This window comes from Sarcophilus harrisii, chromosome 3 (assembly GCF_902635505.1).
Source record: "Sarcophilus harrisii chromosome 3, mSarHar1.11, whole genome shotgun sequence".
Lineage (NCBI taxonomy): Eukaryota > Metazoa > Chordata > Mammalia > Dasyuromorphia > Dasyuridae > Sarcophilus > Sarcophilus harrisii.
Window position 1 is genome coordinate 221,347,075 of NC_045428.1, and position 24,815 is coordinate 221,371,889.

Below are 24,815 nucleotides of genomic sequence, written 5' to 3' on the forward strand. Positions count from 1 at the left end.
ACTCCTACTGCCATGTCTTCCCCCTATCTGTTCCTTCCCCTCAATCTCTTAGCACTACTCAGACACTGAAACTTTTCTCCTAGATACTTGTGGAATATATCCTTTCCCAGAGAGCAAAGGTCTAAAAGATTTTCAATGGTGTCTTAAGAGCCTGTCAGTCTAGTCTCTCTGGGATAACTGGGAAGGATGACAGACAGTTTGTTGGTATGGTAGACAGACCAATGGATTTGTGCTCAAATCCTACCTATCTCATTTTAGCTTTGTGACTCTGGGCAAGTCACTTAACAGTTACCTATCTCAATTTCCTAATCTCTAAAATCTTTAATAGTACCTACCTTCCACAGGTGTTGTGAGGATTAAAATGCAATAATATTTGTAACATTTTTTAATAAACTTTAACATGATATATAAATGAATATTATGATTATTGTTGTTATTAAAATGGCCTGTGGATGGATGCTTCATTTAATATCTATAGTGTAGAGGGGAAAGCTGCCTACTCACTTGATATTCCATGTTGGAAAACTGAAGGGAAGGAAGGGAAAAAAAACTATCAGAAATGTAGAATTTCTATTTTATTTTAAGCTCTTATTTCATAATAATTTGTCTTGCCAAGCTATATTGTCACAGAGCATATTGAATTAACTCAGGACATATTGTTGATTTTACAAACTTTAGTATTCTTCATAAAGACTATTTTTAATGAAGACTGCTGTTTTCTTAGCCATGAAAATCTGGTTGTGTAAATTTGATTATTCAAAAATATAATTCTATGAGCTTCTTTATTTTAGGTTTCTAGTTTTCATCTGCTTTAGGTTGTTAGTCAGATGTGAGGGAATGAAGTTTGCCTGTATTTTCATTTACCTACATGAAATTAATTTCATGGGTTGAGTGGTATGGCAAGAACAAAAGCTATTTCCAAATGAATGGAATATCACTGCTGGAGGTGTTATCTATGCTATGACTAATTAAAATTTCTTTTGTTAACTATTAGATGGCATGTATCCCCATTTTGAACACCAGATTGTCCTGAGTCAAGCCTGGCCTGTGATGACATGTGGTGAAAAAATTCATCACTAAATAGCAAACCTACTATTGATGTATGGATATGATGTACTAATGATGATGTACAGGCTTTCCCTTTCTTAAGGAAATTAACCAATATAAAGTAACTATTACCCCTCAAACCTTAAAGAGCCTAGAATCAGTCTCAGACAGCAGAAAGTTTAATATCCTTGCCAAAGAGAGACATATGGCAACTAAGGACAACATTGATGTAAAATATCACTCATTTCTAAAATTGTATGGAGAAGAATGGTAGATACTTTTGAGGAGTAGTGAAAGTAAAAAAGCAAGCTTACATAAAATTTGGCAAGTAACACAATTAAGCTGGATCATCCTGTGGGCCTTTCACAGATGAAACTGGAAGTAGGAAAATGAATAGATGAATAATGGAAAAGATATGAAAAAAATTATATAACAAACTGCTTTCTGAATCATTGGCAGTGGAATTACCCCACTTGGTCTCTTAAATTACAATCTCCAATGTACTGCATGACAAAGTAGAAAGAACATTAAAGAAAACAAGTAAGGGTGGAAAGGCAGCATAAACCAGTCTACAGAATATAAGGAGTTCTGTTTACATGTTAATTTCACTTGCTTAAGAATGATTTTCAAGGTATTTGGAAGGAGAAGGTTCCAAATGCCTGGGGGAAAAAGCATATTATTGCCTGCTTTTATATAAAGGAAAGATGATCAATAACTACCCACCTATTTTACCATCTGTACAAAATCTTTATCAGAATACTCCAAAAACACTTTAAGAGTATCCATGTTGAAGTCATGGGAAGGAAAAAGGCAGGTTTTCACATTTAATATTCTATTGCAGATTCTATTTTTATATTAGGCAACTGAAGAGTGTGGAGAATAAAATATCTATTGTCTTTGTTGTTTGTGCACTGTTAATAGCCTTCACTTTAAAGTGCCTTCACTTTAAGTTTAACTGTAATTCTTCTATGTAGGTATCAAGATTTTTTTGAAAAATGTAACAATGGAGGTGACTTATACAAGATACTTTGAAAGCATCATAATGGACATAATTTGTTTGACCCTCTAATGATTAATATCATGAGAGGCATAAAATATAGAAACATATTCTCACCACAGATGATTACTCATATCAATGAAGATTCTTAAAAAAAATCTTAATGGAAGAGGGAGTTAGTCATAAAAGTGTGATGAATTGGCTCACTAGAAATGTATCTGATACCATTTGGACTTCCATTGTATCAAACGAATTCCTTTACTTTTTTTATATTAACTATCTATCATAATACACATTGTTTCTGTTTCAAATCTTCTTTTCTTACACTACTTATAATAATACTTTCTTCTCTTCATTACTGTCCCAGCTTATAACTTGCCAAAGGACTTTGTCTCATATTTTACTGAGAACATTTAAATCTTTCATCATTACTTTCTTTTTCTGCTCCATTCTATAGCTTACATTCCTTTAACATCATCCATAATTTTCTTACTCTGTGTCCCAAAGTTGACTTGTCTAGCATCTTGTCTAGCCTTTCCTGCCTCCTGAGATATTGTTCCTTCAATCATCTTTTACTTTTCTTCTTCAATATATCTGAGTCTACTGACTCCTTTTTTGTTGTGTCCAAACATATTCAGACCTCCCTATTATTTTTTTACTCTCCTCAGCTCTTTTTTTAAATAATAATTTAAATTTTTTTTTCCAAATTCATGCAAAGATAGTTGAAAACACCTTAAGAAAACCTTTTGTTCCATTTTCTCCTTCCCTTCCCTTTTTACCACTTCTCCTATATAGCAAAAATTGACTATAGGTTAAACATAAGCAGTTCTTCTAAATATATTTCCATATTTATTATACTGAGCAAGAAAAATCAAACCTAAAGGGAAAAATGAGAAAAATCCTAAGCAAATAAACCCCACCACCACCAAAGATGAAAATACCATACTTTAATATACATTCAGTCTCCATAGTTCTCTCTCTGGATGCAGATGGATTTTTCTATCCCAACTCTATTGGAATTGCCTTGAATCACCTCACTATTGAAAATAGCCAAGTCCATCACAATTGACCATCACACAATCTTCTTGCTATATACAATGTTCTCTTGGTTCTACTCTCATTTAGCATCAATCAGTTCATGTAAATCTTTCCGGACTTTTCTGAAATCAACCTGCCCATCATTTATTTTCTTTCTTTCTTTCTTTCTTTCTTTTTTTTTTTGATAGTATTTATTTATTTATTTAGTTTTTCTTATATAAATGGCAGCTTTTATTAGTAGTAATAATCTTATTAACTTCAATCCAATGTTGGATTCAGCTCAATCGAATACTCATTTTTTAAAAATTATAGCTTTATATTGACAGAACATATGCATAGGTAATTTTTCAACATTGTCTCTCGCACTCACTTCTGTTCCAACTTTTCCCTTCCCTCCCTCCACCCTCTCCCCTAGATTTGCCCATCATTTCTTATACAACAATAATATTTCTTTATCTTCATATAACCTATTCAGACATTACTTAGCTGATGGCATCCACTCAGTTTCCAATTCCTTGCCACTACTAAAAGAGTATCCACTATTCTTAACAAAACCCTTTCACTTTACCCTGTCACCCCTAAAGTCATAAACTCATAGTTCTCTTTCTTTTCAAAGGCAAATATTATAGATATTTCTTTTTACTTTTGTTGCCTCCATTTCCTCAGTTTCTACTTCTCATTCCCTTGCAATCTGCATCTGGTCTTATCACTCAAACTGAAATTGTTCTCTTCAAAGTAACCAAGGCTCTTATAATTACCAATAATATATAATTATATATTTATAGGTACTACATTATAGAATAATTACATATGATTATATATTGGTGATCTATAAATGGCTAAAAATATAATTTCTAAATTCAATGCCCTTTTCATGGTCAATATATTTTATCTAACTGCATTGTTTGACAAAATTGAAAACACTTCACTTCCTGGGTACTCTTTCCTCCTTAGGATTTTGTGACAATGTTCTCTTCCAGTTTTCTTCTTACAATTCTGACTTCTCTTTTTCAGTTCCTTTCACTGGATCATTACCATATCCCACTCTCTATATTTGGGTGTATTTAGGGCTCTATCCTGGGATGGCTGCATTCTCTTTATTTTTCCCTTCATCATCTCATCAGTTCCCAAGTGTTCAATTATCTTCTTTATGCAGATGGTTCTCCAGTCTATATATATAACCTTTATCTCTCTCCTGAGCTCTGGTACTGCATCACTAACTGACTGATTGACATTTCTACATTGGTTTCTCATTGACATTTCAAGCTCAGCATGCTCATATTCTTTTGCTTTAAAGCCTCCATTTTTCCTAACTTCCATATTTGTAATGAAGCTATTATCATTGTTCCAGACACCCAAGCTTTAAAGATCAGAATTGTTTTACACTACTCATTCTTCTCTTGGCTGTTAACATCCTTCTCTAATTATCCTTCCCCATAGTTGGAAAATTGATATTTCTAAAGAAGAGAAAAATTTTACCAAGTTACTTTCCTATTCAATATATATTCCAGTAATCCCCTATTGTTTCTAGCATAAAATATATACTTTCCTGTTTAGCATTTACAGAATATAGCTTTAACTTATCTTTTTAGACTTATTTCATATTCCTTTTTGGGATAATATGTTAGAGGATTAATTTTCTGGATGTCTCATTTATAAAAATTAGATGTTCTTTTGTTAGTAAATGATGCAGATAATTGAGGTGAAGCTCAACAATTGAAAATATTGTTAACATATTTTCCCTGAAGTGTTTGCAATCTAATTATCCTGTTATTAGAGCCTTATGTATTGGGGATTTTACAATGACAGATATATTCTCAAATCCCCTATTTTGTATTTTAACTGGTAGCATGACTTTTCCTGCCCAATAAGATTTGGTTTTTATACCTACAATTATGTGGCACATTATAAACTTGGACTGACTTTGAGAAATACTGGAGGATACAAGGTGTGATATGCTATGGTCTATGGGTTCAGGAAGAGTTGGATACAACTAAAGGAATAAACAACAAAATAGTTCATAAGTGTCGATTAGGACTCAATTGCAAGTCTTTTGTTTATAAAGCTAAGATTCTTTTTACTATATTACTCCTTATCCAATACTAGATAATTGCGTATGTGAATGGGTATGGAATTTAATGAAATCCATATACTCTTTTTTCATTTAAAACCTAAATAGATAAATAATTTACTGTATCTTCATATTGCAATCTAGTCAAAAATGTTCACTTTAGAAGATAACTTGGATTTTTTTCTGATATAATATGGGATAAACTATACTCTATAAATACACTTAGTCTAAGGAGGTAAGGAAGCAGTGGATCAGTTAATCAGTGCAAAACACAGTACTAAGCACAGAAGATATGAAAAAAGAGTGGGATATGGGGTGAGAATAAAAGCATACCAGTGTCTTAGGAACTTTGTCTTTAATGGCCTGGGATCAAGGAAATTTTTGTTTCCTGTTTTGTAGAAGTGGACTATCTCTGCTAATAATTATCCTGGGGTGGGATGTACTTTTTATTATCTGTCAGTAAATCTAAATATTACGAGGAACAATACTGTGTTATTTGAACAACTCTTCTCACTTGTATCCAAAAAGCCTCATGGGAAGAGTTTGCCTTTTTAAGAAGGACATGCAAAAAAACAAAAAACAAAAAAACGAAAACTACCTTACTTCTGAAATATTTTGCTTCTGAATTTTTTTACAAGAAGTGATTTATTCCCTTTAGTCATTCATCTCTGTCTTAAAATCACCAATCAAACAAATTAAGTAGCTGATAGGTGTCAAGCACTTTGCTAAGCACCAGGGATACAAATATTAAAAAAATGAAACAATCTCTACTCACAAGGAATTCACACGCTATTTGAGAAGACAAAAATTGTAGATATATGTATTTAGGGAAAAGGGATTGGACCTGTGATTAATTGGTATAGGGAATTGTTAGATGAGAAAGTCTTCTGAGCAGAGTACATTGGCATCTTATAATCTTAGAGTAATGCCTAGGATGCTGAGAATTTAAATGATGTGCTCAGGGTCTTATGGCCAGTATTCTTGAACTTAGATCTTTTTGGTTTTGAGACTATTTTTCTACCCACAATCCAAGCCATCTCTTATATGTAAATAGGTATACAATAAATATAAGAAAAGAAATAACAAAGATTAAACATAAGATAGTTTAGGAGAGAAGGTATTAATATTTGGTAGGGGAGGTTAAGAAAGATTTCATATTGAAGCAGAAGCTGTATTTTGGAGTAAGAAAGGATTTTTTTTTCTTTTCAGGGAGTATATTCCAGGTATAGGGACAGGGAAGCTATTACAAAATCTCAGAGATGAAAGATGCATTTCTTTGTGTGAGGAATAGAACAAAATCCTGTTTGTTTGGACTGTAGAGTATAATGGAAGGAGACAGGAAAGAAGTAGTAATCTCCAGTATGTCTAGAATGATAGATTCTTTCCAGGTTGTGAAAAGCTTTAAAAACTTGGGCATTTTTATTTGATTCTAGAGAAAATAGGGAACCATTGGAGTTGATTGGGTAGGGAAGTAACATGATCATATCTGTACTCAAGAATGTTCCCTCTGGTAACAATATGAAAGATAGAATGAAGTGGGGAGAATCTTGAGTCAAGCAGAACAGTTTGTAGGCTATCACAACAATGGAGGTAAGAAGTGATGAGGTGTGAACTATGGCAAACAATATGAGTAGAGAGAAGAGACTGGTTGTGAGAGATGCAGGAAAAATGACAAGATATGGAAACTTATTGTGTTTGCAGATGAGGGAGAGTGAGAACAATGCTGAAATTATAAACTTGAAAAATGGAAAAATAATGGTTTTTTTAAACAGAAATAAATAATATTGGCAATAGGAAATGTTTTCCTGGGAAAGTTAATGTGTGGTTTTGAACATTTTGAGTTTAAGATGTTTCTTTTTTACAGTATCTAGTGATACAAATATGATTCCTGTAAAGAATTAATAGGTCTTGACTTAGAAGAACACTGGAATGATGATGTCACTCCTTTAAATGGTGGCTTTATTTCCAACGATTCCTAGTCCATCACTTTGTTGATCATGAGCACATGTTTAAATTCATATTTTAAAAAGCAGAGGAGGAGAAGGACCTGCCACTAATACTTCATGACCAGGGGTTCTGGGAAGATATGCTAGCACAGTGTAAGCTATATTAGATCCTACCAAGCTTCTGAGATAGTTAGTTTCAACTAGTATGTCTGTTATCTAGGGCTAAATGTATAGCTAAATGTGGAGAGATACATCATCAGAATTTAGGCCTTCAGGGAATGATATTTTTCCCATATCAACTTGTTGGAATCTTTTACAAAGTGTGAAGACATTGGAGTTGATTTGATCTGATTTTGGGCCAGAACTTGAAACAAGGTATTAGGTGGAACTGATTGAACAATGCTTGTGTTCACAGCTTTAGAGAGCTCAAGTATCTAAGTACTCAATGGAGTTCACATGAGAGTTCAGGGTTAGTATGAGAGCTGAATTCACATCTCCCTCAGAACCAGAGAGCACTCTGGGAGATAACCTATAATCCCTGCCTCGAGAAGGCAGAGTTAACCTTTGGGAGATCACATAAATGAAGGAAGCTCTTGGAGCTAGAAGGAATTTCTCCGGAACATCAACAGGGCTCTGAGAAAGAACACTCTGGAAGAAAAGACTACTTGCCACAGACTGGAGATTGAGAAGCCACGAGTCAGAGCTGACTGGAGACTGAAGAAAGCAGAGGCAAGAGCCAAGGACAAAACTACAAGATCTCTTGGAGCCAGGCAGTGAGATAAGCCTCAACTAACCGGGCTAATTTTGTAAGGAGAAATAAACATTTGCAATTTTTACCAGCTGGCTGAGATTTTGAAGTGATTATTTATTTCAACTAAGACTAAGGCTGGCCCCCAAGAAAACCTCTACATCAACTCATGAAGATGATCTATTAAGGTGTGAAAGAATTGTGTTTGGCTCTGACCAGGGAACAACTTGAGATCATGAAAAACACTTCATATTTTAAAAACATAATCCAATATGCTTTTGTCTTCTTTGTTAAGTTTTGGACTCTAATTCATGTTCAGTAAAGGGATACCTGGGTTGATGAAATCAGGCACCTTTTAAATATTGAAGTAAGAGAGTAGTGTGTAATGTATATGGATTGACAAGATGACCTTTACATATATAAATATAAAAACTTTGTGTATGTGTGTGAGTATTGAGTATACATAAACATATATTTAAATGCTTTTTCCAAACATATTGAAGTACTATCTAAATGGATTGCCACCCCTCTCTGCAGGTTGAACAATAAGGATTTTACATCCAAATAGTTTTTGCTTATATAGGTGGTCTCAATAAAAAGGTCCCATAATGTTCTAGGACTTGGTAATCAATGCAATATCATCCACAAGCAATATGGAGCAGTGATATCGAGCTCAAATGGAAATGGAGGACCACTTAACAGTATAAAGGATTCCTGAAGCCCACATGCTGACTTAGAAAACCACATATTAACATTATCTGTTTTTATTTATTTTTGTTAATTATTTCCCGCTTTCATTTTAATCTTATTCAGGTCACACTCAGTAGTGTGTTGGGATGCATTTGGCTCCTGGCTTCCGGTGTTTGATGTCTTTGTATTAGAGAGCATGACCTGCTCTAAAAAAATACCTTTTCCATTTGTACTTTTGATAGGGCATTCTCTGTGACACTGCTCCACACATTTAATGAGCATGATTTGGGGTTCAGCATTGAAGTAGGTGTGTTTGAGTATATGGGATTATACTTAGGAAAATGTACAGTGCTTTTATTGATACCAAGCTATTCTCTGAGCAAAATCTTAAAAACTAAAACTGCATAAATGTTCTGTTTGTGATCTTTACTCGTGTGAATCTTAGAATATCTTAATATCAAAAGATTTAAGTTGTCAGGTGACCTAGAGACTCATTGTGGGAATAGAGGCTGCAGCAAATTTTCAGTGCAAGATTTGTCATTAAGCAAAAAAGTGATCAGAAATGGAAGTGGCTAACCATATGGCAAGAGCAAGGAATAACAGATGTACAACTTGATTGCTCTACTGGAACCTAGGAATTGATTAAAAACAAAAAAGGGACAAAATTTAGCTCTCCCATCACAATATCAAGGGGTCTAATGTGGTTCTAACAGTAACAAGCTTATAGGTCTTGAAGGAAGAAAATAGAGCAAATTCTGATAAAGTCTTTTTGAATGGATTTTATTTGCTAGTCACTTAACTCATTGTTAATCAATGCCTTAACATATTTTTGAAAGTAGAGGAAACAATCTACCACTGCAGCCTCATTTCAGTATCTCATCATGGAGAAAAGAGAAGCTTTCATTCTGGGAGGCTTTAATAGCAGAGTGTCTACTCTGATTTGTCCTACCGAGTTGGAAGGGCTTCAAATTTGGATTACTCCAAATTCAGATTATTAAATATATCTTCCCTGAAGGATTTATAGTAATCTTTGCCAAGAATCACATGGAATGAGAAGGCATCCATGGTTGTAATCTATACTAATGAAGGGATTACCTTTGTGAATGAGAACATAAATCCATTGAAATAATGGATAATCTCAGTTATCAGAATTTAAAATGATAGTCATTTTAAAATTATAATTCACCTGAATTTTGAGATGGTTAACATTGCATGCTATTTATTAAAATGATATACTCTAGAACCACAGCAAACAGTTGGACATTCAAAATATAGGCTTAAAAATTTGATATTCACCTCCATTTGTATTGTTTGATAAGGCAGGTGGCTTACACCCTCTGCAAAGTGTGAGAATTTACCTCTAGAATTGCCTCTTATCTGAGCATTCTAAGTAAGTGCCTTCACTTTCCAGTTGGAGTTGGCACATCATTACAGTTTTAACTTCTTCCTGTGTAACAGCAATAGGGAGCTGATTTTTAGGATCTAGTATAAGACAAGAACCACTGATATTTTTAAATATCAAAGGCTGGGTCCCTGTCAGTATTTATCCTTCATAATACACAGTAATATTTGGTGGAACTAACTAATGACACATTATCAAAGAAGAGTAAGATTTGAATGATTTAAAAATTCCAGCTGCCACTCTCTAATAGTACACTCATGCTTTAGGTCCACTTCTACTCCTTGGATTTTCATGGCAAGTGTATCTCGCTTTCTGCCTCTTGGCTTTCAAATCTCTAAAATGAACAAGTTAAACCAGATAATTTCTCAAGTCCCATCTAGTTCTAACATTTTATAATTCTGTAAGTACATGTAGGTGTCGTAATTATAATTTCAGTAGTGGGGGGCATAATGAGGTTCATGACATTTTTACTGAAGATAGAATTCATAGAATATACTATGTAATTAAAGAAATCAAATGCAGGTTTTTAAAATGGTGATAATTAGTCTGTGGGAAGCAGTCTATCAATGTGGACAGCAGGGGCCTGATAATATAAAACAAGGACAAAGTTCATTTAAAAAGAAATGTGGTTACTTTTTCTTTGTACTGTGACAGTTGTGATGCCCTCATGCCTCTACCTATGAAATGAAAATGCTAGTAACTGTTGTTTTCTTGAGAAATTTGAATGAAAACTTGGTATCTTAAACTCAATGTGTCTAATTCAATTCATCATGAATCTCTTTTATAACCATCTTTAAATCCTCAGGGACATCTTTGAATTATCATTCTTCTTAAAGAACAGGAAACCCCCACAACCTCATTTCCTTTCAGTAGAATCTAGTGACACTCGATCACATCTGGATTCTGATATGACATTTTTTTTTTGGTGTTTAAATCCCTTCATAACTTTTTTTTTCTTTAAAATATTCCAATATTTTTATACAACTTACTCCTCCACCCCATACTCTGGATGAATGACACTGACCTTTTTGCTTTACCTCAAACAAGGTACTCCATCACCTAGTTCTGGACATTTTCATTGGCTGTCTAGAATTCTCTCCTTCCTCATCTCCTGGGTTCCATGATAAAACCAGATAAAACCTTCCTTCTACAAGCCTTTTCTGATGCTCTGGCCCATCTTAATTTTATTTCCTTTTATTTGTGTAGAAATGTATTCAAGTCCCAGATAAAACCAGATAAAACCTTCCTTCTACAAGCCTTTTCTGATGCTCTAGCCCATCTTAATTTTATTTCCTTTTATTTGTATAGATATGTATTCAAAAACACACACAGAGGCATATACAGGATATATAAGAAAGGGGTATTTATAGGTATGTGTGTGTGTGTGTGTGTGTATATATATATATATATATATGTATATGTATATACACATAGGTATAAACATACATATTTATGCAGCTGTAATAGGTATTAGTAGATATAAGTATACACATATGTCTATATAATTAAATATATAGTATATATAGATATAGGTACATATAGGTACACACATAAGTATATATAACTACATATATAAGTATAGGTACATATAGATATATGTACATATATATAGATAAACATATAGCTACATATATTGGTATATTGGTATTATTTTGGTCTATTATATTGGTATTATTATATATATGTATATATATATATATATATATATATATAAAGATGTGTCTGTGTGTTATTATTAACACCTAAAGTCTTCAGAATTTTCATAGAATTCAACTTGAAAAGAGCCTCTGGGGTCCTCTAGTCTAATAAGTACCTGAAAAAGAATTTTCTTCACATTATCCAAATCCCAGTCATTTTTCAGTGCCCAGCTTATCCTGTCAGCTATTCTTTGAAAATTCATGGAACCTATAATCAAAATCTGACTCTACCACTAATTCTGTATAGCTTGGATAAGTAACAACTTTTTCTCTTCATTTCTACATCTACAAAACAAGGAAGAGGTTAAATTAGATTAGGTTTCTTTAAAATCTAAACCCTCTGATTGATCCAATGAAACATGGTTTCTCCCTACTTTGAATTGTGTCTCTCTCTTGACACAATCTAGCTCATACTATAATTGTTATTTACATAGGATAATAGATTTAGAGTTAGAAAAGACCTAAGAATTCATCTGGTTTCCAGTCTCCTTGTTTCCTAAATGAAGAAATTAGCACCACAAAAATGAAGCAAATTGCCTAGAGTAGGTATTATTAAATGGCCAATACTGTGTTCAAATCCAAATTTTCTAATGGATTATAGAGATCTAGTGTGTCTTTCTGGCACAGTGACTTTCATATAGTTGTTTATAAATCAGAGTTTGTATAATTCAATCATAATGAAATAGAGGAATATTCAATAATTCAGTTTGGGATATCAGCTTAAGAGAAATACTACATATATTTATAAGAGAGTGTCGAATGTCCCAAATACTTTTTGAATAGATACTAGAAAGTAAGTGTTCACCAACTTGTATTCATTTAATAGTGACACAAGATGGTTTTGTCATTTGGATAATGAGTATTTATCATATGTACCAGGTAAATTGGGGAAAATAAAGTATTTTTAGTCAGTGGAATAATGAATGGATATCTCTGAATGGAGTTTTCTGAGTCTCTTAAAAACTCTAAGGTAGTTAGGCAGTTCAATGGCTAGAATGCTAGGCCTGGAATCAGGAAGTCCTGAGTTCAAATTTGGCCTCAAACACTTACTAGTTATGTGATTCTGAACAAATCACTTAACTGTTTTTGGCCTCAGTTTTCCTATCTGTGAAATAAATATTACAATAATAACATCTAATTTTCTGGGTTGTTGTGAAGAACAAATAATATAATAATAGTAAAGCACAGTGCTTAGAATATAAAAAATAGAATAAAATATGCAAAAAACCATTGTATAAATGGTTGCTATTAATTATTATATACAATACTTGAACTCTACTTCCCTTCCTAGGCTTGGACAGATAAATCTTTTTTTAAACTTGCAATTGATAAAAACTGTTCAACAGCATTTCAGATTGAGAATTGTATTGTAATTAAATGTCTTATTAAAAATTTAGAAATGAACATTTATATAATCAAACTTACTTAGTAATTACATATTTAATTAGTCAAGTTAAATACATGACATAGCCTAACAATGTTATCTATAGTTTCCATCACAATTCTGTGTTTATTCATTTTTCCTTTTATATTGTCACAATAAATTAATACCAATTCTATTCTTCTGGTTCCGTTTTTTTCTGCTTTGCATTTAGAAGATTCTTTCCAGGTTTCTTTGTATCCTGTGTACTTGCTGATGTTGACAGAATTATAACATTTCATTACATTAATGCACTAGAGTTTATTTAACTATTACCCACTGCCAGGCACTTATGTTGTTTTTATTTTTTGTAGTCACTGAAATTGCTTCTATGAAAAAATTTTTGAATGGCATTCTTGATGCTTCTTTCAGGGTATATTATAATTTTTGTTTTAATTTTTAATCCTGTGGAAATGGTGTTGTATTTGGAGTGAGAGTTTCTAAATTCATATTCTAGGTCTACTATTTACTATCTGTGTCATGAGGGAAAGTCAGTTAACTTTTTTGGGCCTTAGTTTCTTTAATCTGTAGAATGAGAGAGTTGAATATGATGAGTTCTTTAAGTTTCTTCCAATTTCAAATGCATGATTCTATGATTCCTTTTTTTCAGACATAGTCATTTCCTGATATATGCTACATCCCCACTGAAACCTCCTTCCTTGTACCAAAGAAAGATAGTTATGTAAAAGGGACCAGCATTGCAATAACAGCTAATGTATATAACATTCTGTACCAATAGTCTGGGAGGAAGAGGGTTGTTTCATTATTTTTTCTCTGGACTGAGAATGATCATTGCAAATAATTGGATAAGTTTTAGTGTTGTTTTAATGTACATTATTTTAATCATTATTTATATTGATTAGATTAAATATTTCTATAGCTTCTGCTCTATTGAAGATTACTTGGCGGATAAGATACCAGACACTGAGGTCCTTTCTCGAACTAAGCTGCCAAATCTCCATTTCTGCTGCAGATAACACAACTTCATTGGGCTAATCACATTGTTTTAATATCAAATGTATACTTTCCAAAAAAATTATTTTATGGAGAACTCACACAAGGCAAGAGCTCATAAGATGATCAGAAAAAGCAATTATGAGGACACTCTCAAGTTATCTCTTAAGAACTTTAGAATCAATTGTATGACATGGACACTGGCACAGATTGCCTTGGCACAGGACTGCCCAGCATGGTGTGCCCTTATCAGAGAAGGTGCTGTCCTCTATGAGCAAAACAGAATTGAATTAGCCCAAAAGAAATGTGAAATGTGAAAAATTAGAGAAACCACTCCAAATATTCATATGAACTATTTGTGTCTGATCTGTGGCAGAGCATTCTGAGCTTATATTCGTCTGATCAACTCTAGTCAGGCACATTGTAACTCAACTCTAACATAATGATGTCATTTTGGGCCTCTTCAAAAATGAAGGACAACAACCAACATAAAAGCTAAAAGGTTCATAATTAAGGCTGTTTAAAGCAAAATATTGTAAGGAATAAGCCCTAGTGTTCCCTTAAGGTCCTTTCTGGGCTCACCATATTTAGTATATCTAGGGTATTATGTATCCTATTGTGTGTGTGTGTGTGTGTGTGTGTGTGTGTGTGTGTTTAAAGTGGAATAGAGAGGAAAGACCTGTTCCTGAGAGATTTGACTGTTTCCATTTGATTTTCATAACAAGATGATTCTCCCATGTACTTAAATTTTTCTAAAACATAGTGATTTACTACAAGATAACCTCCCAAACCATTCTTGACTTTTATAGGGCATATTACCTAAGTATGTCCAGTGGCCACTGGAAAGGATTAGCCAGTAAAACAACTGGGAATTATGTAAAGAAAGTGATTAAAATATTCTTTGAACCAGACATCTCAATGCTAGGCATATACTCAAATGATGTCTATGATAAAAAGAAAGATCCAATATGACCCAAAGTGTTTACAGTTGCACTTTTTGGAGTAACAAAGATTTGGAAACAAAGTAGATGCTGATCAATTGCAGAATAGCTAAACAAATTGCAGTACTTGAATGTAGCAGAATATCACTTTGTTGTAAGAAATGATTAATGTGGTGAACTGACAAATGTGAAGTAAGCAGAATTTGGAAAAATATTATACATAGTAACTGCATCAACAACAACAAAAAAGACTAAAACCTAAATATTACAAAATTTATAATGACTAGGTTTGGCCCCAAAGAAGAAATAGAGAAATCTACCTCCCACCATTTCTTTGAAGAGGTAGGAGACTATAGATATAGAATATTACCTATGATAACAGATTTTTTCATTAATGTTTGTTAGTTTTGCTAAATCTCTCCCTCATTCCTTTTTATGGTTTGTCATGAGGATCAGAAAAGACATAGCTATAGAAATTTAGGTAATAAAAAAGGGAGAAGATATCAATATAGAGCCATTTTGAATGTTTATCCAAGTTATACTCAGAAACTCTTGGTTTCTGGAATTTTTTCAATATTATAAATTCTCAGCAGTAACTTTTCTTTTTTTTAATTTTTTTTTTATTTAATAGCCTTTTATTTACAGGTTATATGTATGGGTAACTTTACAGCATTAACAATTGCCAAACCTCTTGTTCCAATTTTTCACCTCTTACCCCCACCCCCACCCCCCCCAGATGGCAGGATGACCAGTAGATGTTAAATATATTAAAATATAAATTAGACACACAATAAGTATACATGACCAAAACGTTATTTTGCTGTACAAAAAGAATCAGACTCTGAAATATTGTACAATTAGCTTGTGAAGGAAATCAAAAATGCAGGTGGGCATAAATATAGGGATTGGGAATTCAATGTAATGGTTTTTAGTCATCCCCCAGAGTTCTTTCTCTGGGTATAGCTGGTTCAGTTCATTACTGCTCCATTGGAAATGATTTGGTTGATCTCCTTGCTGAGGATGGCCAGGTCCATCAGAACTGGTCATCATATAGTATTGTTGTTTAAGTATATAATGATCTCCTGGTCCTGCTCGTTTTACTCAGCATCAGTTCCTCTCCAGGCCTTTCTGAAATCATCCTGTTGGTCATTTCTTACAGAACAGTAATATTCCATAATATTCATATACCACAATTTATTCAGCCATTCTCCAACTGATGGGCATCCACTCAGTTTCCAGTTTCTAGCCACTACAAAGAAGGCTGCCACAAACATTCATGCACATACAGGTCCCTTTCCCTTCTTTATGATCTCTTTGGGATATAAGCCCAGTAGTAACACTGCTGGATAAAAGGGTATGCACAGTTTGATAACTTTCTGAGCATAGTTCCAAACTTCAGCAGTAACTTTTCAACTTAAAAAGTTTTAGGTTTTTCTTCCTTTGTTCTTTTCTCTTTGTCTCTCCCTCCCTGCTAGAGTTTTAATATCTCTGAAAGGGTGAAATTGGAATTGTTCCTTCAAATGCAGATGTACGTTCCTTGAATCTACTAATCTAAAATTTTATGATATTCTGTTCATATGTAAATCTTCTTTCTGATTCAATTTTTGCTTTGTTCTGTTTCCTTTCTACCCTCTTTTTTCTCATTACATTTTTTTGTTTCTTTTCATTATTTGTATTTTCCATTCTTAATTTTTCTCCAGCACATATAATTTTCTAAGTAATTAACAACATATGATTCTTTAGATCTTATAAAGAACTTTGTAGACCATATCTCATTTGATTTTGACCACAACCATTGAGGTAGTGATAAAAGAATTAAGGGGTTTGGAGAATGGCTCTTTCTTGACTATGCTTTCCTGTCAGGACAAGTATCATCAGCTCCATTTTTTTTTTACATATGAAGATTCTCTGTCCAGTGTTTCTCAATATGTTATATACTGAAATTGGTATTGTTCTTTCTTTCTAATTTTTATGGATGCTCCTAATCTTTTCCTCTCCTTCACAAACCTCATTCAAAACCATCCTTGTAAGTGTGATTCCACTTTGATTATGGCTGATTCACTTAGTTACTTGGAGGATTTCAGGCTTAGTTTATGTGGTTATTTTCTTCTTAAAATTTTTACTTATGTTGTTATTTATGTAATTAATTCCTAAAAAGATTACAATAGTTTATATATAATATTGTGGAAAGAGTTTTGGAGTAGAATTAAGTTATGTTAGGGTTTGAATTCTACCTCCTATACTTTCTAGCTTTTCTGAAGAAGTTATCTCATCTATAAAAGGATCTTACCCCATAAAGTAGTTGTAGTGATCAAATAAGCTAATATGTGTACAGTTTTGTTTTTTGTAAACATTAAAACTGTAGTTATTATATGATCTCAAATTCTCTCCTCATTCTGGTCACCTTTCTCTGTATGTGTTCCAACAGTTTAGTATTCTTCTTAAATATGCATCTAGAAATGAACATAATATTCCAGATGAAGTCTGAATGAGGATTACTGCCACTACCCTCAATTTGGGCACTATATTTCTGTTATTGCAGAAAATTACATTAGCTTTCTAAGGGGTTTTTATATCATCCTGTTAATTTATATTCAGTTCTCAGTTCATTAAAATCTTTAGTTTTATTTTTTCACATTTATTTTGTAACTCCATCTCTCCCATTTTCTATTTGCACAGTTGAATTTTTTAAACCCAAGTGGAAGACTTTTCATTTATTCTCACCAAATTTTTTTTTATTAGATTTGGCTCATTACCTACCCTCCAACCTGTCAGGATATTCTTGAAGCCTGATTCTGTTATATAAAATATTATCTATCCCTCTTAAATCCTGTCACCCCTGATTATGCTGAGTATGCCATCTATTTTTTTTAAAATTCTAGTCATACATAACAATGTTAAATATAGTAGTATCAAGAAATGATCCAGTGACACTTCACTAGAGAATTCTCTTCAGCAAAGGATCAGGACCTTTTGGATTAGGTCATTCATTCATTTCTAACTATACCTGTGACATCACCTACCCTACAATTCCCATGTTGTTCATAAAAATATCAAATCTTTTTTAAGATGCTTTGCATTCATCTAGATATATTATGTCCACATCTTTTTTCTTGATCTACTAGTCCAATAGCTCGTGTTCAAGAAAGAAAATGTAGTTGCTCAGGCATGACTTGTTTTCAATGAATCTTCATGCCTTTTAAAGATCTTTAAATTCATCATTTCTTATAGCACAATAACATTTCATCACAACTCAGCCATTCCCAGTTGTTGTGGGTCCCTATAATTTCTAGTTCTTTGCTACCACAATGAGAGGGGCTATAAACATCCTATTCACGTATTCTAATTACTATTTGTGAATTTTCCTCCATTTTATTTTTATTCACTATTTTCTTTCTCAGCCTCTCTTTTTATCTTATCTACTTCCCCCACTCCCTCACTTCCCCCATTCTCCCCCAAATCCTCCCATTCCCCATTCCCAATTTACACATCCCTCCAAAAGCCATCCATCCTTTACCCCAACCCTTCAGAATCTAAATGCACACAGTCCTTTAAAAGTTCTCCTCTGAGTTGGGAGGACCTGAATTCAAATCTGGTCTCAGAAACTTAACACTTCCTAGTTGTGTGACCCTGGGGAAGTCACTTAACCTCAGTTGCCTCAGAGAAAAAAAAAGTTCTCCCCTCTCCCATCTCCAGTTTTATCACCTCTTCAAATGTTCAGAAGACTTCTACGCCCTTCTGTGTGTACATATTGTTTCCTCTTCAACCCAAATGAGAATAAGTTTCTAACATTACCAGCCTTTTACCCTGAACTACTTCCTCTGTAATAATTATTCCTTTTGTGCCCCATTTTTATAATATAATTGCACCCTTTTACCTTTTCCTATTCAATTTTGGTTTTTTTTTAGAATCACACACAATTCAGTCCCATCTTTTCTTTCAAAACACCTTATTAATTATGACAGTTTTAAGAATACTGATAAATTTTCAAATATATAATAAGTAAACAGTTTGGCTTTAATGAGTGCCTTATAGTTAGTCTTTAATGATTTCCTTTTATTTTTTCTAGATCTTTTATATTTAATTTTCCAGTGAGTTCTGTTTTTTTTTTTTCTTTAATAAAAACCTAAGTCTTTCAGTTCAAAACTTCTGGACAATTTCAGTAATCCTTCAATTAAAAAAAATCCAATCTCATTCATCTCTACCACCCATCTGCTGGCACTTTATTTAAAATAGAAAAAAAAGGTTTAAAAATTTTATATGACTTATTTTATTTTTAATAATATTTTATTTTCCCCATTTACATGTTAAAACAATTTTAATTTTTTTTTTTAATTTTGAATCTCTCCCCCCACGATGGAAAGTAAGACAATGATCAACCAGATATCGGTTATACATGTCTCTTCATGTAAAACATTTCCATTTTAGAAATTATGCACAAAAGATTCAAACAAAAAAAGTTTGAAAGAAAGAAAAAACAAGAAGAAAGAAAATGAATAGTATAGTTTCGTCTGTGTAAATTCTTTCTGTGGAGACAGATAACATGTTTCATCATGAGTCCTTTGAGATTATTTTAAGAAATGACATTTTAAATTAGGAAACAAGAGAGAGAGGAAATTGAAGATAAGTTAGTGATCTGAAAAAGTAGAAGGATTTTCCTCCTTGATATTTCCCTGCACAAATGAGAACATAAATTAGGCAAAAATAAAATAATATGGCATAAAAAAGAGAAACTAAGCTGAACTGTAGATTTTCACTATAAAACCATGAACATATTCATAAACTTGAACAGTAGCTCATTGCTTTGTGTTCACTTTCAAAAACAAATTTTGATAAGGGATGATTAGGAGAGAGATATTATATAAATCATAGAAAATAAGATATATAGCAAAAATTTTTGCAATATGGATTGATTTTCATTTTATATTTGGTTTTAACCACAAGTTTATTTTTATATATATATATATATATATTTATTTTTTATTTATTTATTTATTTAATAGCCTTTTATTTACAGGATATATACATGGGTAACTTTACAGCATTAACAATTGCCAAACCTCTTGTTCCAATTTTTCACCTCTTACCCCCCCACCCCCTCCCCTAGATGGCAGGATGACCAGTAGATGTTAAATATATTAAAATATAACTTAGATACACAATAAGTATACATGACCAAAATGTTATTTTGCTGTACAAAAAGAATCAGACTCTGAAATATTGTACAATTAGCTTGTGAAGGAAATCAAAAATGCAGGTGTGCATAAATATAGGGATTGGGAATTCAATGTAATGGTTTTTAGTCATCTCCCAGAGTTCTTTTTCTGGGTATAGCTAGTTCAGTTCATTACTGCTCCATTGGAAATGATTTGGTTGATCTCGTTGCTGAGGATGGCCTGGTCCATCAGAACTGGTCATCATATAGTATTGTTGTTGAAGTATATAATGATCTCCTGGTCCTGCTCATTTCACTCAGCATCAGTTCGTGAAAGTCTCTCCAGGCCTTTCTGAAATCATCCTGTTGGTCATTTCTTACAGAACAGTAATATTCCATAATATTCATATACCACAATTTATTCAGCCATTCTCCAACTGATGGACATCCATTCAGTTTCCAGTTTTTAGCCACTACAAAAAGGGCTGCCACATTAACCACAAGTTTAATTAGCTTATGTATCATACCTATAGCTAAATCTATACCTATATCTATATCTATATCTATGTCTATGTCTATGTCTATGTCTATAGACATTTATCTATCTATCTATTTGGGAAAAAAATCTTTCTTTTGGATTGTTGACCAATCTTTCAATTCACTCCCCTTTTCCTTTTTTGCTTTCATTTTTAGGAATGATCCCATTTGTAATATTTTCCTTTCACAAATTGCCACTGTGGGTCCTACTTATGTAGCAAATGTACTCAAAGAATTGAAATAATAACAATTGATATCTGTATAGTACTTTAATGTTTACAAAACCATTTACATATAATATTTTTGACCCTCACAAGAATACTTTGAGGTGCTATTATTTATTCAGGGTTATTGTTAAATGAGTGAAATAGATGGGCTAGTGCTTTGAATGAAAATCTCATGAAGTTCACCTGGGGATAGACAGTCTAACATAACAAAAAAGGCTATTTTTGTTCCAGTTAATAGAACAAGATTAGAATGATATTCACAGGCAAATTAAATTCTTATTATTTTCATCTTATGAAAGCTTCATTTGAATTATTATCCACAAACATTAACAGATCATTATTTTTCCTTGTTAAGTAAATGCAGAAGATTTATTTTCATGGTAGGGAGTTGCCAACAAAGTGCCACAACTATTAAACTTGATATATCAGGTATAGTTGCAGTTATCTTTATTTTTTGGCTATGTTCAATCTTGGGGGAGACCAAAAGGGAGACAATAAAGAATTTAACATGAAGAAACTGGGGTTCCAACTCAGAATACTATTTGGCTAATTATATTACCTATATTATAATTATATCATTGGGGTTGTTACAGCTGCACTGATCTGTATGTCTAGAAAATATCCCTAGCCAGTCGAATGGCATAAAGCTATATTATGTTTGAATTTTCCAATTCATGCCTGTAAAGATGAAAAAAATACATTTGGAGAGGTCAGTCCACAACACATTTATCTGTAAGACTCAATTTCATACCCATTTTTTCTTTCAAAAGATAAACTTAACTTTACTGAGATGATGGAAGCTATTCCTTATAATTTCCATTATCCCCTCCCCCCTTCTCTTTTCCATTTTTTATGATCAGAAATGATTCTCTAGGAGGAGTGGGGGGAAAGGATATAGTGGAAGATGTAGTAATAAAAACCAATGATATTACTGAATTATATTTTTAAAAATTTAAAAAGAAAAAAAACCAGTTGACACTGGATGGCCTCTGAGATTCCTTCTAGGACTAAATGAACTAAAATGATGTATATTAGAACAAAGCAACCATCTTGCTGGCACTCATAATTTCCTTAAGGAACTTCATTTGCAGTACTCCAGTTTACATAGTTCTTATTTATTCCATAGACTCTTGGCCACTGAATAGATTATAAAGTCAGGGATTTTTTTTTGTTTGTTTCTAACATAAAGAGTTCATGTGTTATTTAAAAAGTTATGATGGTTATATTTTAATATTAATATTTTACTTTGAAATCCAACATTTTATTTTAGGCATTTAAAAGTTTTGTTTGTGAAGGTCCATAGGCTTCACCAGATTGACAAAAGGGAGATTCATGTCTCAAAAAGGCTAAGAATCTTTGCTATAAAGCTTTTGGGAGGTTGAATTTTCTCTTACAATTCAAATATCACTTGAAATCCTCTGTGATGTGAAGTAAGATAACTGACACTTTTAGCACTCATCATTTCTAATTGTCATTAGGTACAATGGGTAAGAAGGAAAGGATCTCATGAAAAATTGGTAGTAGAGTTAAGTTTAGGATTGTCAAAGTTGGGGTTTATCCCATTCTCTGAATACATTCCTCTTTCCACTTTCACTCAGCTTTTGATAAACTGATGTCTTTATCCTCCTTTTGAATTTACTCTGTATGATATCAAGTACATATTTGTCACAGAAGATAGCCTTTTCTCTTTGGATTCCCATTGTTGGTAGAATTCTTCTATTTCAACTGCTGGACCTTTGATCCCATAGCTTTTTGTTTTTCTAAGTCAGAGATAATATTAACACTTTAAAAAAATGCCAAGCATTCTTTTGATAGAGTTCTGAGTTCTAAGAATTCCTGTTTAGAATAACATTTTTTTGAATGCACAAAATAAAATACAAAGAATTACCAAGGAAAACAATTATATCAAAATACAGTTATTAAAATAATAAAAGTTCCAAGTTCACTAATTTCTTGAAATTGATCCCAAATGGTCTAGGAAGCCCCACACTAAATAACAGTGTTTTCATATATATTTCCATTTCTCAATGAACTTTCTCCAAGCTCTTACCTAAAAAATCGAAATGACCAGGACACGTTCACGCATATATAGTCCATCCATTTAAAGATACTTGGAGGGAGTTTTTCTTAACTGCTTTCTTTTTGACATCAGTTTCTCCCTCCAGTGATCATAGAGTGTCCAATAATTCATTACAGAGAATCTACGGTTTCATTCTCTCAAGTCCAATCAGATGTCCATTTAGCTACCATTCACTACCTATTAATTATCAGTCTAGTGCTTACTAGGGACTTCTTCAAACCATCTACTTCTGACTTCATTGCTCCCTTGACCATTAATTAGCCTCTGCAGCAGTCTTACCTGAACAGAGCCAACTTACAGAGATATTCCTTTGCTCACTGGCAATGTTGAGGAATTGTCTTATTCTCTATAGTGACAGATTACTTCTCAAGCCTCTGTTCCTATTCCAATACTGTGACATGAGAGTCCTTGATTTCCAAATTTCCCACCAAATTGAATGCTGGTCCCTAGAGACTATTTATTAGTTTCTGTTTCTTGACCAATCACCTGCCATTGTTGTGATATATTTTATCCTCTGCATGTTCTATTCCAGATTTGAATAATTATTGACCTATCAACCTTCCTAAGAATATTCATAACATAGCATAGTTAGGTCCTTATATTGGCTTTTATCTAACTTGCCCTCCTCTAGATTACCTTTTTATTATATATTAGTTTCATGATAATTTGTCCTTTATAGAAGAATCTTGGATTTCATTTTTGTCACTTCTTTTCATTGGGGATTTTAGTTACTAGTTTCCATGTATTCTCCCTAATTTTTTACCTCTTTAGGCATGCTACATTGTGTTACTAATTCAAGTAATTTACAAGCCACATTTTCCTGTATCCTTTTAACATTTAATAATTATTTCCTATCTGTTCTTTCCCAAGTAATTCCCAACGCCATCCAGTGTTATAGGCCAGAAATCTGAACTTGAAACAAAGGATTCTTACAAAGTACTAAGTCAGTGGAATTGATAGAGATAATAGTTATCTGAATTAGTATGGTTTAGTATGATTGATTTAATCCTACAAGGAGATGTTATGGACCAGAACTTGAAATAAGATACTAAGTGGAATTGAGGAGACAATGGTTAAATCTAGTTTAGCATTGTTTTAATCCTACAACAAATAATGGTTTCCTAGTGATATAATGATTGGTATATTCTCAATGTAGGGCATATAAACTAGAAGGCTCAGCCAGGGAGATTCAGAGACAAGTGGACAGAAGGCTGAAGGCTGGAGCACAAGCCCTTGGACTCAGACAGATTCATCCCATCTCACGCCAGCGTGGTGGCAGGGTCTCCTCCTTCACTTCTCCACTGAAACCAAGATTCTGGAAGGCCTCCAGAAAACTTGCCAAGCCCCAAGTTAAAGAGATAGGATTTTGAGAGAACTAATAAAGGATATGGACTTTAACACCTGGCTGCACTTGTGGTGATTACTGAACTGAAGCGAAGGCTGCTCCCAGAGATCCCAAGAAAACCCAACAAGAGAACATTACATTTTAGAGAGAACATTACAATCCAAGGTTTCTTGATATTTTAGTCCTTAGTATCTATTCTTATTATTAAAATTGCTTTAAGAACATTCAATGGAAATGTTTCAAGAAATAAAAAAAAAATTAGGTCTTATGTCTCAGGATTAAGGGATTGAAAATGAATTGTTTAAATTGTAAGTTAAATTTATTTTTATTATTTAGTTTATTAAATTAATTAACTTTAAAATTTAATAAATATATATATAAGGTTGTTAAATACATTTCAGTTCAAATAATACTCACAATAAGTACAACAATGCACCAAATAGGGATATCTCATATATGAAAACCCTAGTTTTATCATAAAATTGGAACACTAACATAGTTTTAGAGTATAATGAAAGAG

The 24,815-nt window shown here is 32.8% G+C and overlaps 1 protein-coding gene across 1 annotated transcript in view; it reads left to right on the top strand.

Moving 5' to 3' along the window:
• Positions 1–24,186, top strand: part of OCA2 (OCA2 melanosomal transmembrane protein) — a 313,841-nt gene extending 289,655 nt beyond the window's left edge. Inside the window, exon 18 of the mRNA XM_031959092.1 lies at positions 24,107–24,186. Coding sequence (XP_031814952.1) covers positions 24,107–24,120 — 14 coding nt within the window. The 3' untranslated portion in view covers positions 24,121–24,186. The remainder of the gene's footprint in view (positions 1–24,106) is intronic.
• Positions 24,187–24,815: the final 629 nt, after the last annotated feature.